A 19,799-nucleotide genomic window follows, 5' to 3' on the forward strand; every position below is an offset into this window, starting at 1 on the left:
ATCTAAACAACACTGAACATCGAATGTGTTGAATGCCATTCATTCACCACAATCAGCAGTCTTTTCTACTATATATTGTACTCAACCGCTCGACCGTGTGCACTATCTTCATCATGTTGAAACGCTCCTCTCAGTAAATGTTTACATGCAGGCTGGTTTGGAGTTATCCTCGTTTTGACCTTATCCAGGGCTTTGTGTTTACATGGAACAAGCTAAACCTGGTGACTCATGTAGCTCTATTTATGATAATAATATGGTCCAAATTCATCATAAACTGTGAGCAGATTTTTCATCATTTATCAGCATCTAATACATATTCTGTGCAGGATGTTTTCACTAAAGAACAGACATACTATAATACATACACCATTAATTACAGATGATTAAACGTTTGTATTGTATAACTGGGAAAAGACCTAATGCTAATTATGTTTGGTGTCCCCTGATGAATTCATGTTTTCTGGCTGTGCAAAAAGAAACACTCAAATGAGAAGTCAAACTAATGATCTGATGTTTAAAACGACATTTTATTATGATGAAAGAGAAAACATATGGTAGATGTATAGCCACACACAGTCGACTGCAGTCGCTCCTTTAGTTCATCAGAGATGCTAATCAATGTTAACAGACATATTGCAGCTAATAAGAACCTTCCAGTGGAAAACAAAAATATTTAAATGTGTTTTTAATTCATTTTGAATTACTTAAATGTTTAGACATTGTAAAGTAAACCTACAAAAATGATCAATAAATAAAATGAAGTCTGTGTAAGAAAACTCCTTCAAAAGGTCTTAAACAATTGATAAAACTGCATGAAGACCTCAGTTGGCTGAATCAAGTGTGTTTGGGGCAGCAGCAAAGCCCACTAAGTGCATGTGGTGCAAATTCTGAGGCCATTTCTTTGTTAGGTTTACTGCAATTATTCTCAATATATAACATTTATATGTAGACAAACATGTCAGACTGATAACGCAAGAAATAATTATGCAGGGCTTATAATTTACAAAACATAACCAAATGTGATTCCATGGAGTAAATAACTAAAAATGAAACAAAAGTTCACTGAATTCCAGTGTCCTAAAGCATATACAACAGTTTTCTAAGGTGCAGCAGTGAGTAAGATATGAATCTCTACCATGGTGAGCTCTCACACCTGAGTTAAGCTATGAGGGTATACTTGTGCTCTTTTTAAACTTAAAACCAGCAGCAATAGACTGTATAAAAGAAATGGACGTAGCCTGGTCTCTTAAAGTGAAACCAATTTGAAAGTTCCTAGAGCCTGCATTATTACTAATGGCCAGCAGGAGGCTAATCTGCTGGTTATAAATTATGTCTACTTTTATGGCAGTCAATAAGAAAATGACCCTTCTTCTCCCCCAATTTATAACCATAATAACTTTATTCTAATGAGTGTATGGTCAAAATCATTACTTTCAATATGTTGTTGTCTACCTACAAATAAAATGTGAAAACGCAGGATATGCTCCTGTGGTTACCTTGCGATTGAAATATTACTAGCACAGCCAACAACAGTGAAAATGGTTGTCAAACACTCTAATGAGTCCTTTTGTTTATTGGTTATTACATAGGGCCAAATCCACTAGGAATGGATTGCGTCTTCTAATAGCACCATGAAATTTGATCCGTTTTAGCATGCATTATACCCTTTTCCTATGCTCTGTTCATCCCATGCTGTCTTTTTCTCTCATTTGCAGAGGTTTAGCGCCTGCAAAAGCAGCACAATCATTTTGTGGATCCGGCCCTAGAGTTAAAGCTAAAGCTATGGCAACATTTTTTTTATCCAATTAACACACATTTACTGTAATTTTGAGATGCAATCTAGATCTAGAATTTGCTGATAATGTAGTGTATCAGATGACCTAGCATACGTTAAACAAATGTATGTGATTACCACCTAGAATCTTACTACTTACTATAGATTAGTTTACAGCCTTGCCTTTGCTAACTCCTTGCCGCTCTTAAGAATGAAAACTTCTGGCGACAAGAAACAAGATGATGATAGCCAAAATGCCAAACTGGGCTTTAAAATAATATCCCACCAACCAATGGGTGAAGTCTGGGGGCTACATCTACCTCTTATATAATCTCTATGCGACAAGTAAGTATAGTAAATAAAGCATGTAGTAAAGAAACCATGGGAAACAAATTCATTGTACAACAGTGAGGTATGAAAGGGCTGAGAGGGAGTCGTAGTGGTTCGAGACACTGCCACAATGTCGATCCCAACAACTGTTAAAAAGTGTTGCATCCTTCAAAAACACATTTGGGCAAAATCTGCTCTGTCACCATCAATGAAAACAATCAGTCAATATGACTTTCATTTAAGGACAAAAGATGAAACAGATCAGAAACATTGGCTTGAACCGGAACATCAGTTACAGAAACAAAGGAACAGACGGTGAGAACTTTTATGAAAACTTTCACTGAAAAAATAAGCTTTTCCTCCATATCACCAACAAGTGAAGTGTCCAAATATATACACATTTATATTTCTCTGAAGTGTGTATAATACTTACAACCAAAGATCCCTTCAGGAAAGGAAAGTGTATTAAAGAATATTCAATAAAATATTTCTGTGAAGGGATTTATATACAGTTAATACAACCCCAATCTATCTTATAAACATGTATCACAGTGTATTTTGTCCCTTTTTTTTATTCGTCATTTGACCAAGTAATTTACTGAATTCAATACTAAGATGTTTAATATTTGAATTCAGAGACGTACAGAGCTTCACTTGTGTTTTTTTCACCATGTTCTTAATAGCAACAGTTTCATAGTTTGTGAAAAAAAATGCTTCCACTTAAGCAACCATGAGCATTATTTCTCAGAAATGCCAGTAATGATGTTGGTCGTCAACGGTTTGTGCTTAGCTATCGGCAGTTAAAAACATGGCTGGATCCTGCAGGTTCTTCATTGCCAGAATGATGCAAACATCAGGAATCTGGCCTCTCTTTGGGCCAGGAGATGTGTTCACCTCGGAGCATGAAGTCTACTAAGTTTAGATGGAGCTTCGGCGTTTATTGAGTCTCCTGTAGGTGTTGATGCTGTGTAGACCAGTGGAAACAGAGCTGATGCCCGAGTGGCGCTGCAGGCTGCACACACAGCCATTAGAGTGGAAGGGATTGGAATACGCCTCCCCCTGCTCCATGTAGGTATCGGAGTTTGAGAGGTCACGTGGGATGATCATGGGTATAGAGTACTGCAACTTCTCTCTACTCTTGTACCACAGACAGGAGCACATGGATTGAAAGTGTAGAACTTCAGCGTAAACGTTACGCAGACCCCTACTTGCCGCCCCTCCACCACTGCCTCCAACTCCGCTTCCTCCGCCACACCCAGATGGTGTGGAGGAGGAGGAGGCTGGATCCATTGAGCAATGGATGTGTCTCACCGCCTGACCGTTATGGGAGAGGAGAGCCCTCTGCTCTGCATCCCTTTTCTCGTCCTCTGCATTCATGGTCATGAACCTCAGTACTGCTAAGTTGAGGAAGGCTCCGATCACAGCCAGGCCGGTAAGGATGTAGATGAAGCTGAAGGCCACATAATCTGGCTTGGTCTGCAGCGCATGTTCCTTCTGCAGAGCTACGTAATCCCCAAAGCCGATGGTGGTGAGTGTAATGAAGCAGTAGTAGTAAGCGTGAAAGAAGCTCCATCCCTCAAAGTGCGAGAAGGCCAGGGCTCCTACACACAGTGTGCTCATGCAGGATATGAAGCCAATGATCACCATGTTGACCATGGAGACCTCAGTATGCCTCATACCAAGGCACTTCTTCAGGCGGTGGAGCAGGTACCTTACAATGGTGTTGATTCGCTCACCCACGCTCTGGAACATGACCAAAGTGAGAGGGATGCCCAGGAGGGCGTAGAGCATGCAGAACACCTTCCCTCCATCTGTGCTGGGGGCTGCATGGCCATATCCTGAGGAGAAAAGAGAATAAGTAGCAGGGTTACTGACGAGGAACTAATTAAATCTACAGAGCATAGGACAGGGACCCGAGAATAGAAGGCCGGAGGCTGGGAACGATAGTCCAACCTTGGCAAGACGGCTAGAAATGATTTGTATTCGCTTAGCAGCACTTCAGATACATTCAAAGACTCTTCATCTCACAGCGACAATTGAAGATGAGAATGCAAAGCAGTGTGGTAGTGGGAATGACCAAGTGTTGATGTCAGGTATAGGAGCCACAGCTTGAATAATTCATCGACTATTGCACCCTGCAGAGTGGCTCCAGCTAATAGGTTCATTTGTACCATATTAGTCCTCTATTTTGTATCCAGATCAAATAAACATAAATTTTTTACGTAAAATGTATTTTCCCAGTGTAATTAAATCCATCTTTACCCGGCAATCCTTTGAGTCTTCAGATTGAAAAACCCTTCAGCACAATAGTGAAACTCTGAAGGGGGGGGGGGTGTGTGCAAACCAGTGAGTCCTCTGAAGAATACTACAAAGTCCCCTCCAACAACCAATCCTAGGAAAGGCAGAATTACCCACTATGCACTCACAATGAAGAACTCATAAATTCCAGGACGGATTTGATCAACCTCTTATTTCCTGACATTATCTTTCCCCTCCTACTGTCCCAAAGGATAGAGTGCACTCGCATCATCACCACCTACAATTTATTTCCCCTTCATGTGGACCTGTTGCACACAGGAGCAGGAAGTCGACGTGCGTAATAACAAAGACATCAGCAAATGGAAAAGGTTGACCAACAGTTTGAATTTAATTACTGTGAGAGTTGATTTAATTCTAAGGGCTCTGGTTTTATTGTCACTCTGATCCGTGCCATAGAGCCATCTGTCTGTCTGATGCCAAATCTGTTTAAAGCTTTCCCAAATGTGTTGCCAAAATGAGAGCCATTAAAGTTGATGTATCTCCTTGCGCATGGAAAAACCTGACCTGGTGCCAAGCAGAGACACATATTGCTTCTTAGCATCATTGCCTGTTTGTAGTCTCATATTGTTATGTGATGACAACGAGATGACTGAAGAGGACTCTGTTCTGATCACAAGTTGATTTATTACATCCCCTTTCACCAATATGACTCATTCTCTAGCTGATGGATGACTTTAAAGATGGCCTTGTATCTGCAGATGTGCCACCAAAACTTCGATTTTAAAATGGATGGATGTCACATTTTTCCAACCATTTGCTGTCCAGGCCCCTCGGCTGAGGAACAACCTGCCTGAGAAACTCGGTTGCTGCATCACTTCTGAAGACTTACTTTTATTGAAAAGGCCTTCCTGTTGTTTGTATTTTTGATCCATGGTGTTTTATATATTTTATCTTTTTAATCGAACCATTGTTTTAGGATGTTCCTTTTTGTATTCTCTACGCCTTTCTGTTTATTTTTTTTTGTTGTCTATTCTATTGTTGGCAGTTTTACATTTGTAATGTAGGTTTTGATAAGTGTTTTTATAAATAAGCCTTATAACTATGTTATTTTTCTTTATATTTTTTGAATTCCGTTGATACATCAACACCCTGGAATGGCTGAATCTTAACATTTAAACAACTTGTCCATCTAATGCTTTTAATTTGAAAGGTGTTGTGCGGTAGATATCGCTCAAACGATGTTACATTTATTATTCGGTAACAATGGTTTTTCAAAAATGTTAGCTATCTCATTCACCTGTTTATCCACTGCTTCTATCTATTACAGCCAGATTTTGTTTACTTGAGGTTTGATTTCAACACAATTTTTCCAAGTATTCATTTACAGTTAAGCTCTGTCATTACTTTGAAGGTATTTTAACTTCAGTGGACTGAAGTACAGCCCTATGAAAGCTACCAGTAGCTAACTGTTTGAAAATGATTACTCAGTGTGTTAAGCTATAATTAAGTTTCCTCTGTTACTTTTAGCTAACAAGTTTACTCTAGCTAATTCTAGCCATCATAAACATTTAACTGTGCCATCTGTTATTACCTAATAAGGTAGCTATTACAACTGTTAAGCTAAAACTTATTTTACCAATATGTTGTTAGCTTAAAGGTGCACTGTGGAGTTTTGGTAGACAAATGTGAAAGTTAGAGAAATGTACAGATTTTGTGGTATATGTTCATAACTCTATACACAAACTGTCCTCAGAGGAAAATGTGTTCCTTGTAACACTGAAGATAAAATGCTACACGAGAAGTTATGGTGGGGGGCCCGTAACAGTGAAACTGTAACTGTTAAGTTTGTGTATTTAGTTCAGGAAATATAGCAGAAAATTCTTTCACTTCTCCAACTTTCAAATTCCACTACCAAATCTACATAGTGCACCTTTAATGTGAACAGTACGTCTTTGCTACTTGGTGATCCTCCGTTACTTTTGGCTAGCTTTTTTCCACATTAGCGTTAGCTAGCTTGCATTAAATGCATTATATAGCTACATTAACATTCACATTATTGTCCTGTGCATTTTGTGTTAAGCAACTTATGATTGTATGTAAAGTGATTTAGTATTGTTTAAAACTATGACCACTACCCTAAGCTTAATAGTTCAAAGGGTTATGTTCATTTATTACATTTCAACCAATATACATTTTAGCAACTAAATCTGTCTCAAATTATGGCTCAGTATCTTGTATGTATGTTAATTTCTTTCGGCTATTTCAACAAATATTTGTTCATCAAGTTCTCATCAAGCATCAAAAAAACTTAAAATCCTAAATACCATTCACTTCAGTCTTGTACGATTTTTTTTTTTTTTTTTTTTTAAGATATTGGCTAAATGTTACAAATAAAAGGCTTACAGCACTTATTTTACCCTTGAGTACAGTAAGAGCAGTACAGTCTTTTCAGGTGAGCACAGACGCTGATCTGCCGGCCTGTCAGGATCTGTTAGCCGCAGAGAGCTGCTTATTGAGACAACGGGACAACTGGAGTGACAGCTACGCTCGTCACCAGCAGACGCAGGAGCCCGAGGCGACAAGGCCAGCAGTCCCGCCGCTGTCTGAGAGAGTGGAGAGGCTCGCATGACAAGCTCATCCTCCTCCCCTCTCCTCCCCCAGCCTGACAAAAGTGACAAAGTTATCATGAGAGATGATGCCTCTATGGACGGCTTGTTCAGGCACACAGGCCAAAGCCACCATGTCCACCAGACACCTCTGTTACTCTGTAGCTCTCAGCAGAGGAAAAGTGCAACCTTTCTGCTCTGAAAGGTGAAACAAAGCGGTTTCATTTACATCTGAAAATCCTCGGCTCTTGTACTTGCTGCCTGCAGCTGAAGCATAAATATTGAACACATGCAGTCATGTGTATTTGCACATATTTTATGGCGAGTCAGATAAAAAAATGGGGAGACATCAGGGAAATTATAGCCTATCAGGTTTTTCCCTAGCAAACAATAACTCCCTCTTAAATCAGCCCAGTACCTCTATTTGTGTAAGAAATGTTGCAACATATAGAAGGAGTAACAGACTTTTCAAAAACCCGAGGCCAATTAACTCATAATCTTATTCCTTTGATTATCATTTAAAAAGTGACATTTATATAAGACTGCAGGCCAATTAAAGCCTTTGAAAGTCTTACAAGGGAAAACAAACAAGCAGGAGAGGCTTAGAAATGTCAACAGAACACAGGTGCAATATGCTCTGAATCTCATTCCCTCCTCAATGCTGCCTCTCTTTAGGGAATCCTAATTCACAGCCAGTCATCTAATCTTAAACCTCTAGCAAAAGGCTAATGGTCCTGGTTTAAATGCATTAAAATAAATCACTTCAGAGAAGGGCAAAGTATTCCCAAATGATATCTTTAAAAGCTGTCACTCTTTTAGCAGCTGCCATTATGTTTTAATTCAAAGATACAATTTTGATTCTTCGAACACATTTGAGAATCCTCCCATGTATTTTTTATGAGTGTACCGCTTTAATTAGTGTGAAGACTTGTTAACACACACAGATTTTCTAAATTAGTTCTATTAATACTGCTAATCTGCAGTATATCAAATCATATCATTGATGCTTCATGCAGCATCTGAGCTAGTTCAGGGTGCAACATTGGTTATGGCTTTTTAACAGTAACATCATTTCATTTTATGCACTATATATATGAAATCATATTGGACTAGTTTCCAACAGTTCCTATCTTTTCCTATCTTTTTTGGACTATCGATCTAATTTGGCCTGCAGGGAACATCTCCTGAAATGTTCGGTTTAGCCCCATTTCAAGCACATAGTCAAGATCCAGAACTAAAGTTAACAAAGTTAGCTTAATGTTGTCATGTGCTTACACCAACTGGTAAATATATATTATTGTATCCATGTCCTTTAAGACTCAAATGTAACTGCCCTACACATTTTTAAAAGAAAAACATAAAGGACTGAGCCTTTTGTGTTGTGTGAAGTGTTGTGGTTTTTATCATACAAACTCTTGAGTATTGGCTAAAATCATGTTTGGTGAGGTCACAGTGACCTTTGACCTCCACGTTTAAATGAGTATATTTAAGAGTCCAAGTGGATGCTTAAAGAAATAATGTAGACAGTCTTAAGATATCATGTTCATATGAACAGGATGGAAAGACCACAGAAAACACTCATTGGTAACAAAGGCATGGAGGCATAACACCAAACCAACCAGATCCAGGGGTTAACTCTTTATTTTTGGTGCCATCCAGTTCTTGTTTTGCATGAGAAGAAATAATGAATGGTGGTTACTCAGGTACCCACTCTGGAGTTACAGCACTAATTACTCATTAAGCAGAGATAAAGACTGCTTTAAAAATACATGAAAGTCTGGCACAATGTGCCTGTAAGGGCTCTGGTTCTCTGTTACTCAATTAAATTTTCATTGATTACCAGGAACCATTTGTTCTCACCAACAAGAAAAGAAGCACAGCCTACTCATCAGGCACATCGACTCACCTTGGAGAGGAGAGGCCATTTATCAGGAGATAATATATCAGCACTTCGTAAATAGGAGAAGCTGTTGAAACCAATGTGCCTAACCCTATCCCAACAAAAAGGACTCAAGTATTTAAAACATAAAAATATAAGACCAAGAAGGTCAATTTAGGGACCAGTTTAGTCCCACTGTTCCTCAACCGCGATGGGATTACAAATCATGTTGTGAAACGTAACATTTTGTATTCACATACAGTTCATCCAACAAGAAGGCTCCACAGACTCTTTGAGGTCTCGGGAGAGAAAACCTCTTGGTATGCATTGTGGTAACAGAAACTCTGGCTGCTGGCTCTCTCTGCAGGCTTCAGTAGTGACTGATATCATCCTTAGACGTCGCTGCACCCTGGAGACAAGCCAGAGCTACACTGTATACTACACTAACTAGTGTGTGTGTGGTGCGGGGTTTCACTCTGCTCTGAGAGGTAACGGTGTAAACAGTAGCCGGCTGGATTGTGTTGTCTTTAAATAATTAGAGAGGTTTAATGAAAGAAAAACGTCTCATGTGGTTAATCACTTTAGGAATAATTCACAGTGTTTGCTGTTCTGCTTTAAAAGGACTAGCATTAGACTTACTGAACTGTAAGGATAATGTTCGGTTCTGCAAAACCATCATTCCTTATATCAAGCACAATTAATTTCCCTAGGTGTAAACTCCCTTTGAAGACTAGTAAATTAAATAAAAAGAAAAAGTGTTTCCTTATTAAGAGGTCATTACTGTAAGCGTGTATCACTGGTCAGTAAACAAATTCTTCCAGCAACGTCCGTGTGTGCTCAGAAGTGTCGCACACAATCACCATATTCAGCCCTATATGGTCAGCCTAGTTTGTCCTCGTACAGGTGGCATGACGTCATTCTTATCTGCGTTTACGCCATCCTGAATACACTGTACAGGACAAGAATGCTCAGTATCACTGTACAAATAAACACTGATCATGTCGTGTGTTCTGTACAGGCCGTCTGAGCAGCAGCCCAATCCTCTTCCCAGAATTCCTTCGTCACAGCTCACTCTCATCTCCCAGCTGCGTCCGACCGAGGACACCATGACCCGACAAACTGCAACTCTTCTCCACTTTAAGGCATCAGGCATTTCAATGGATTGCACCCAAAGAGTTTAAGTAAAATAATCCACTATTATCTTGTATTTCCCACAAATTTTCTCTCATCTCTTTTGAAAGCGTGGCCCCAAGGAGCCCGATCATTTCTCCTTCACAGATACCTAAAACTCCAGACGACCCTGTGATTGTTTATTCAATCACTCACACACAGCTCTGCTTTCCACATCCCTCAAATACTCTGCGTAGCTTTGACCCACAAGGCTCATGTGGGTCAAAGCTACGTTTGAAAGCAAATATTTTAAGGAGTTTATCATTTTAAGGAGTATTATATTGGTATTATTATTATAGTTTGAATATCTATATTTAAAGGCAATGTGCGCAGTACTGAATCAAGAAGATGGGGATTATATTAAAACGGACAGAAAAACCAATAGCGGCTGTCTAGGACAGGGAGTGAAGCCAGACTCTTTAGAGCGCCCCCTGCTGACTGGCTGTAGTATAGGTCACAAACCCCGCCTCCTCAGTGTTTCAGATTGGTGGACATGGTTCAAACTCTAACATTAAAATACATGTCAAATACATTTTTCTTAAACCTGGATTCTTTCATGATGATATCTATCAACATAATTTTTGTGTAAGTGTTCATCTCTCTGAGTAGTTTTGTTTTAATTAGTTATTTGATATACAAAAATGGAGCAGAAATAACAAAGGTGAGAAAAACAAAATAGATAATAACAATACATTTAAACTGTCCATAACTGTGTGTGTCTGCTTCAAAATGACACAAGCATCTGTTGTGCTGTGGACTGCATCTTTCAGATGGCTCCATGTTTTATCGGTAAGTTTAATGTGTGCTGCAGTTAGCAGACAGGGTGTGCCATCACTTCTGAAGTTCAACCAGTCGATCCCTTCTGTGCATGTCTTGGCTGAAAATGAAGTCACCAACTCGATATGTCAGCGCCCATCACGGGGATACTTTAGCTTCAATTAAGGACAATGGATGGAGGCAGAGAAGTGCTTTGTATTTTAATATACAGGCAGTGGTACTGACTTAGAGGTGCAGCAAGGATTTGCAAAATATTATCGTACCCTCAGTTAATCCATTTAATTTGTTTCAAGATAACCTACACAGCTCAAAAACGGACCTTTCTAGCTTCAGCTTTAAATGTAAACGTGTCAGACTTTTAGATGTAACATAAATGATGCATCAGTTTGTTTTTCAAAGCTTTTTAAAACTGCTATGAATGATTCACATAACACTAAAAAGTTGCAACATGTCTGCTGTGGCCTTGGTTTGTGACTTAGGAAGATATCTAAGACCGTTATTCATAAATGGTTTAAGGTTGTTTTTTTCATGGGATGAGCTAATTTCAGAAGACACAAAGTAATGAATCTACCCTGCATGTTAGGGTGTCAGATTAGGACACAGTTAAAAATGTATGACTTGGTGACAGCAGCTCTCACGGGTCAAAACGTCTGAACGAAAAGTTCAAGTTAATTGCAACCAAATAGAGTAGTTTCACCAAACAGCACGGTTAAAGTTAATATCTTGTAAATTGGATCATATGTTGTTTATAGAAGAACATTCAGCATACAAGCAGAAATAGTTTTTCCACTTCTTGCAGGATTGACGGTTCATTCAGCAGCTCCTCATGACAAGTATACAAGTGTAGTATTGATGTTTAATACTTCTTTTGATGACTTAATTTATTCCTTCACTCAGGCTGGACTGCTTCATATCAGCTAACAACTCTCTCCTGTTTACAAGTACTTTCAGATTTGGAGCTCAACTTCATTTTACACGCGTTTTGCTGAACAAGACACAGAAAGTTGATTGTTCTGATGATTCGGCCACAATCTTCGAGCTCACTGTAATCAATGTGTGTAAGTGTCCGTGTAAAGGAATTACAGACATCATGTTGGTTCTTTTGGGCTAAAGCGCTACATAAAAAGTCACATTTATTTGACTAAGATGACATCAGACATAAAATATCACGACATACAAATACTGACTCGTTATTATATTTAGGGATAGCTTTGTTATACCATGAATACATTAATGTGACATTACTCTGCCGTTGCTGTCAGCAGAGTGCAAAATAGAAGGAATAATCTCTTTAATCAAACTTTCTTATTACTTGGTCCGAGAGTGAAAAACAAGCCTGTCCAGTCAGAACCAAAGAGAGGGCAAGAAGTGGGGGAAACGTGATGTATTCATCACAATCAATCTGATGTAACGCAAGATGAAACAGCACATTGGCAAAGCGTCTGTCTGGGTTCACTTTAACTCGGTTACCCCATGTGTGGGCTCCAAATCTGGCCTGGGAGCATGTGCTGTCGCCCAGCTCACAGCTGATGCCCAAACACTGAAGCATCACAAGCCTGCAGACCGAAGCGACCAGCAGTTAGATCAGAGAGCTTTGACTCGAGCTGAATATACCTGTGTGGTAGTAAAAAGCCTTTTATTGTCAAGTCATGTTTAAGGCTCAAGAACTCAAAATCTGTCTGTGTTTATCCAACCATCCAAGTCTTATGCTTTGCTTTCACTGTTAAAAAAACAACCTCCTATCAGGGTCTATTTCCAAAAGTACTTCTCGGGTTCCTTTTTAGGGGATATGAGAGGAAAACCTTGGCAGGCCGCAGTTTTCCATGAGGTCAGTAAGCAAGGCATTCCGGGCAGTGTGAGTTCTCTGGGTGGGTTTGTTAATTAAATAAATCAAGTGATTTATGTACCTGATACACAGTTGATATGGACTTATGGAAACATAGTACACAACACTGTACAGAAATTAGGAGCTGGGGGAGGGAGGGGGGAGGACTGGACAGGGGAAATAGGGAAAAAAACAGGGAAGCAGGAAACAGATTGAGAGTTTGTAGTCATGTCTAATGTAGGATTTCTGTATTGGGATTTCTTTCCAGGCTTTTAGGAGGTCAACTCAAATACCAGGTTTCTGTTTCACATGCTCAATTTAGGCTATCTGCCTACGAGGGCATAGAAGGAAGACTAAGAGAAAGCAAAAACATACTATAATGATAATAACCTCTAAGGGACCACATGTTAATTCCCTGCTGTAAACTTCTGATGGTAGTACAAAACTGTTTTAACTGTGTGCAATGAAAACACATTGAGACAGAAGAGAGATGACAGATTAAGGACATGATTTCTGAGCCAATTTCCCGCCCACTGTCTTCAGAATTAGCCCTGATAAGTACAGTCATTCCCAATGAGGGACACTGGTATACTCCAGGGGGTATGTTAAAAAAGTGTGTTGTATCTTATCTACCTGAATGTATAATCCACAAATTTAGTCAAATTAGCAACACAGAGGTGAACTATTTCATTTAATCTGTTGTTAAAAGCATACCCCAAAGCTAAACAATAATGCTAGCTTAAGCAAGCAAAAGTAGCCTAGGCCTACTTGTTAAAGATAAACTAATTAAAAATGTGGTTTTATCTAAAAATAGTTCATGACAATCAGTTGTGCTTTTTGACATTAAATGTTTTTAGTTAGCTTAAAGTAATTTTTAAAATCCATCAAAAAGAATGGCTAAATGATCAGGTGGCAGAAGGAACCAAAACCACAGCAAACAGATTAAAGTAGCAGTTTAAAGAGTTAGCTAAGAGTGACGTCGATGGATAAATGTTTAAAAAGACAGGAAAACATCTCGTAGAAGCAGTAGCAGATTAGCCAATATGGTTGCTATGAATAAACAGTTAAAGTTGTAAGCTAACATAATAAACGAATGTTAGCTAAAACCGCAATACAGGAACAGACGTATTAGCTTCATTAAAGTATAAAAAAAACATAATGTTTCAGCTTCCAGTTACTTTCCTCAAACATAATGCAGAATGTGTGTAACATAAAATGCTAATTTATTGAACACTTCAACGATGGACAGCAACTTGAATACCTAAAGGTTGAACGATTGATCTGTTAGGTAAACTCTAAGAAAGGGTACAAGAAAATCATTTTTGAACAACTAAAAGTTATGAATAAGCAGTTAAATGTTTTAGCTAACAGTAATAGACACAACGTTGAAATATCTAATGGATTATCAGCCCAGAAGAGCTTAAAGTAATGTATGAACATTTGAAAAAGATGGCTGAAAAAGATGGCTTAAACTGACTGATGTTAATGGTCGGCACAGAAAGTTCAAAGTGGTGGAAAAATAGTTAAAATGTTAAGATTCTGTCCCTCCAAATGATACTGGTATTAATGCAAAGTTTACCAAACTGGACTGAATATGAGAGTTTAATTGATTAAGTAATATGTTATCAGTTTCCACTTTAATATAATTGATAGAGTTCAATAAACATCAGTAAAATAATCAAAAGAACAAACTTCTTTTGGTGGTAATGGAGGATTTCTATTGACATGGCTGTGAGAACATCAGACAGAAATGATTGTGTAGCACTCTGCCTAGACGTCAGTAAGCATAATTAGTCACAGATGTCACTGCTGATGGATGGTGGGGAGGATGACGAGGATACATTTCTGGGGAGCAGAAAGAGAGCAGAGACACACTTTGCATCTAGGCTAGGAACTGGGCCAAGTGTGAATCAGGAGACCATTGCTAAAATTCACACACTATTAACTGCCTTTGATCCATTTGCTCTCTGAAAAAACAGCTTTTTTTTTGTTTTTGGCTGCGCGTGACTGCGAACAGACTGTGGATGCTTGGGAACATCAACATCATTTTGTGGTTGTTAAACCCGACACATTCGAGAAGGGTCTCTGCGGTCCAATATTAGAGAAATCTTATGGGAAATATTCCAGCTCTGTGTCATTAAAAAACAAAATACATGTGTTGTAACAAGTATGCTTTAATTTGACATGGGTATTTCACGCTTGCCTTGTGATTTCTGTCATTTGGACTGCAGCTGGGTAATGTTTTATTCAGTTAAATGCTCTGTTTAAAAATAGCTGCAGCTTGTCTTGCTATCTTGATCCTCTGCTCACTCACATTTATTTTCCATGCAGATCTGACTATCTGCCCTCCTCTCTCTCTACTTCTCCGTCCTCATAGTTTCTAATTCAAACAGATGTATTTGCTCTTTATTTGCAGCCCGTGCAGCCGAGGCACCTGCCTCTGACACCTGATTCCACTGATATATGCATACACGCTCTTTCCCCTGCTCAGCTGCTCTCAGGGAGCAGATGCTGTCCTAAACTGACATGTGCTGGCAAAGAGGGAGCATACTTAAACTGGAACACATCGGGATCAGTTTACTCAGAGAAAGGAAGACAATATGGAAAAACATTGGATTAAATGAGAGGACATGAACATGATAAAGATCGGTGTCAGCTTACAAAAATATTTTGATTTTGACAATGGGACCAGATATCACATGTTGTAGGCTATAAATCAAAGGGAGCTGTATTACTTGCTTACTTTTAATTACTTAGATAATGTTCGGGGGAGGTTTTAAAAACTTACAGAGTTTATTCACAATCATTTTCTAGTTTAAATAAATAAATATATGTGTCACATAAGTACAGATTAGTTATGCCAAACAAACATTTGTAATGAAAAATGCAAATAGTTACATCTATAGGGTAGCTTAGTAATGAAAAAGAGGAACTAAAGGTTCCAGGTTTTTCAGATATTCATAGACGAAGAGCAAACATGCACAAAGGCGTCTCATGATTTAGCTTCAGACATGGGACATTTGGGGGGCAAACTGCTTGGATCATACACCGGTTTGGAATTTCAGGGAAAGAAGTTGTGAGAACCTGGCAGCCTGCTCTTATGACCAAATTTAAGATGATGAATTTTAACAAACTTAATCTATCATTAAATTTGTATTTCATGGAAACAACACATTTATGATACTTGATGTTGGGTTGGCCAGGCTGACGTTCATTTTAAGCAGTTAGACCAGCAAGGAAATCTTTTGTTTTTTAATCCATGTTAGTATTAATTTTGAGAAGTCTTTATCACAGAGGTTTTATTACCCAAGGGAAGAATTTTTTTAATTAATTAATTTCAAATATGGAGCATGAAGTTCACTTAACCTAGCAAATAGACTAGAAAGTGGGTAAAACAGCTAGCTCTGTTGACAGATAATAGCCCCCCCATACCACCCCAAAATTTGTCTGAAGATAAAAGAAAAAGAAATATGACATTCCATCTTTGTACATAACAGGAATGTGTTATGAAAGTTATCTTCCAAATGAAGTGTCTTTGCTACATGTCAAACTATAACTTTCACAAACTCAGGGTATGTTAACTAAATGTATCTTATTGTTGTCTGTGTGTCACATCAGAAATGTGGCTAACAAGCTAAGAGTTACACTTAGTCTGATGTTGAAGGGGAATCTATTATGAACGGCTAATGAGTAATTTAATATTAAAACCAACCACATGTGAGTAGATAGGTATTTTTGGAAAACTTTGTTAAGTCCAAGACTGACTTCGTGGGGAAGTTAAGCTTTTGTTTTGACCTAACTTTAAGTGTAAAAATAAAGAAGGACATTTATGATAGACACCGTCTCAAACCCTCATGAGAAGAAGTGTGGCTGCTTCATAACTCACAATGAACCCATCAACATTCTCTCAAAGAGAGCTGTGTGTGTGTGTGGTCCTCTGACACAAGCTTTCTACATGGAGACATAACTGCACATCAACGTTCGGCTGAGCTGTCCGACTCGGCTCGATGCCTCATTGTAAAGCTAGATCGTATGACATGTCTTGTAGCTAATGCTGGCACCTGACTTAATGACTGATGCAATTAAATGGAGTAATGGATCTTATCAAAGCATACATGAACCCCTAACTGCTCCGCCTGCTGCTGCTGCTGCTGCTGCTCACCCTCCTTTTTTTGTCATAATTAGGAACCTTAATAGTCTTTCATAGCAAGTACTGAATGCATCTATTCTGGAAAACACTGGAAACATAAAAGTCATGCAGACTCAAGGGTCTGCAAAAACATGCAACATGTTGTACTTTAAGTTTATTAGCATTTTGACAGTGTATGCACTCTTTAAGTGAAGTGATTAAACTGAAAATCCCAAATAAAATTTAGCCTATATCAACTTCAAACAATATATTTGATAATGTAATACAACAGCTAGTGTACCATTAAAACCACTCCATGGCTAGAAATGAAGTCTGACAAATAGTATGTTAGTCATTAAGCATGTCAGCTAACATACCATTAGCTAGGCTTGTACACTATTCCTATAAAGCATACATGGAGATGCTAATGTTAGCTGTAAGTTTTTCACTATCTGTGGTCTTTTGGTTACTGATCCATCTGGAAGCAGGGAAATTAAAAGGATTTGTCAGGCTCCTGTGTTAATACTTTTTTACAACATTGAACACAGTGATATGACGATAGTCTTTTTATGAGAGCATTTAGACGTCTCACCCTGAGAGTTTGGAAGTTCAAATGCACACCAGAGGAAAATCGGCGCTGTCTGAGGATGGTGAATCGTGCAGTACAAGCAGAGCTCACGGTAAAAGTTCATAATAGCAACGCTTTAATCCTCTGCAGAGATCTCATTGCAGCGAAAACAATAAGTTCCTCCTCATTAGGCATGATGACACTGTGCACATTTTTGCTAATTGGTCTGGATTGGTAAAGACCCAATGTTAGGTAACATTTTAGGTGCTTAACATCAATGAAAGTAAGGCTGTAATCTTTATTGTCTGTATTGTTACTGATTCATTACTGCATGAGCAATGCCACTTGGACATATCAGCTGCTCCGAAGCGTCATTTCACTTCATCTCATTTATACTTAATAGTAAATAGTTGTAAATACATCTCATTTTAATTTAGTTTATTCTCATCTATTCTTTACAGTCAGTGTTAAGGTTTGTGGTTTTTAGCAACGATATGTCGTTAGCAACACATTTGCTTAAAAACAATGAATGTTCAGATTCTTAATCAGACATTTAGCTTTCTCTAACTTTTAGCTATTCCCGAGTGACCATCCAGTATATAAATATTTAACTCTCCTCATGTCACCTTGGAGAGGTAAACACTGCCTCAGGCGTCCCATATGGTGGGAACAGACAGACAGGAAAGGAGAGCATCAGCCTCCACCCCCGCTCAAACTGAATGTTCACTTCCCCAGACAGGGTCACACAGGATCTGCAACTCCTGCACCATCCATCCTTTAGCTCTTATTTCAACCTACTTGGAGAACTGGATTGACCAGGTTTCCTGCATCAGCATTGAGGTGTCGATAGGATTGGTAGCATTAAAGCATTACTTATAAATCCTGTATGAACTTTCCAGTATTGTCAGGAAATTGTGTGTAATTGGCTTATTTTATGCACAGTATGTATCATTTCTCTGTTGTTCAGTTGTGTTTCTTATTTGGCAAACTCAGCTCTGTCAATCTTCTGAGCTTAATCCTTTAAGGACTCACGATGTCTCCAAAAGTCACAGAATATCGTACAAATAAGTCAGATTTGCTACATTAAAATGCCTCAAACCACTAACAGCCTGTTGCAACAGAACACAGTAAGTCCAATCAAACACAAGAACTGATTGTCAATCATAGTTTAAAAGTTGCCAATCAAATGAGAGAGGAGAGGGGGGCAACCCCTCGGCGAACCTTGGACACGACCATGAGTCTGGGATCTTCAGAGGTCATCAACACTATGAAAGAGACACCCAAATGTCACAGCATTTGAACTAATTAAAAAAAAAAAAAAAAACGTGGGTCATGTGGTTGTTACTGTGTACTGTTCTGTAAGGCTAAAAGCCTGTGGATGAGTTTTCATAGAGAATAACAGTATTCATGACGTCTGCAGTTTGTTGTATCTTTGCTTTCTGGAGCTAGAGTACATTAAAATACATTTAGACTTTATTTGTGATGGGTGATTCAGAGCTCAGTAACCAAAGACCCTAAACATCTCTAAGACTTTTTATTGTTGCAATGATTGGTGTGAGGTTTCCTGGCAGGCGAGCGTAAACGTGTTTTAGGTGATGTCTTTTTGTTACAGCACCAAAGAAGGAGTTCAAAGCCTCACTCTGTGGTGTTAGGTGGTCAAAACAAAAGTATAAGATTACTAATGGGCTTTCACAGTCAAATTTGACCAAAGATGGGAGGAAAAAGAAATGCTGCAGCTCTGATACAGTATTTTTTTCTTTTTTTACAGTAATGGGCTCTATTCTTAGTTTGTATCCATTAAGTAATCTGCAGTTTACAGGAATGGATGGACATAATGTATGAGGACTCGACGGAGTTGAATATCCTCAAGAAGACATTCTTCAAAACAATGATGGGAATGAAAATCTGCAGTTTACCCACGATCCCATACAATATAAGAGTTGTTTATCTATTATGATTTATGCCACTTATGCAATCACTGCAATAATTTCAACAGACAAGAACTTTTGGAAATGATTTTGGTACATCAACTTTTCATGTATTCAATAACCAGCCATGGATATTATGGCATGGATAATGTACTGAAGATTTTTTAAAGCCAATACACTATAATTATGATACATGAGGGCAACTAAATTACTTTAAGATTAGGGTAGATTGGGACTAAGATGAATAAACAGGCAGACATTAATTGCAGCTCTGTGAACTTCAGCCAAATAAATAAAACTTAAATACTCTTCATGCCCGTTTGCCATCCCAACCTCCAGACTCTTCAGAATCAGAATCAGCTTGATTGGCCATGTAAGCTTACACACCCAAGGAATTTGTCTTCAGTAACTGTGCTCTCAATGTGCAAAAAGTACAACATTAAATATAAACATAATATAAGCAAAAAGACTAAATATATATATAGGGCTAAATAATATAATAGTGCTGTGGGGAATAGTGCAGTAATGCTAAGTTGAACATGATAATGCATTTT

General features: G+C 38.5%; 1 protein-coding gene across 1 annotated transcript in view; it reads right to left on the reverse strand.

Moving 5' to 3' along the window:
• Positions 1–508: 508 nt before the first annotated feature.
• kcnk3a (potassium channel, subfamily K, member 3a) overlaps positions 509–19,799 on the reverse strand; it is a 37,717-nt gene continuing 18,426 nt past the window's right edge. Inside the window, exon 2 of the mRNA XM_020628006.3 lies at positions 509–3,942. Within this exon, the coding sequence (XP_020483662.1) occupies positions 3,023–3,942 (920 nt within the window). The 3' untranslated portion in view covers positions 509–3,022. The remainder of the gene's footprint in view (positions 3,943–19,799) is intronic.

The sequence above is a fragment of the Labrus bergylta genome, chromosome 15, assembly GCF_963930695.1.
Source record: "Labrus bergylta chromosome 15, fLabBer1.1, whole genome shotgun sequence".
In the NCBI taxonomy this organism is placed as follows: domain Eukaryota; kingdom Metazoa; phylum Chordata; class Actinopteri; order Labriformes; family Labridae; genus Labrus; species Labrus bergylta.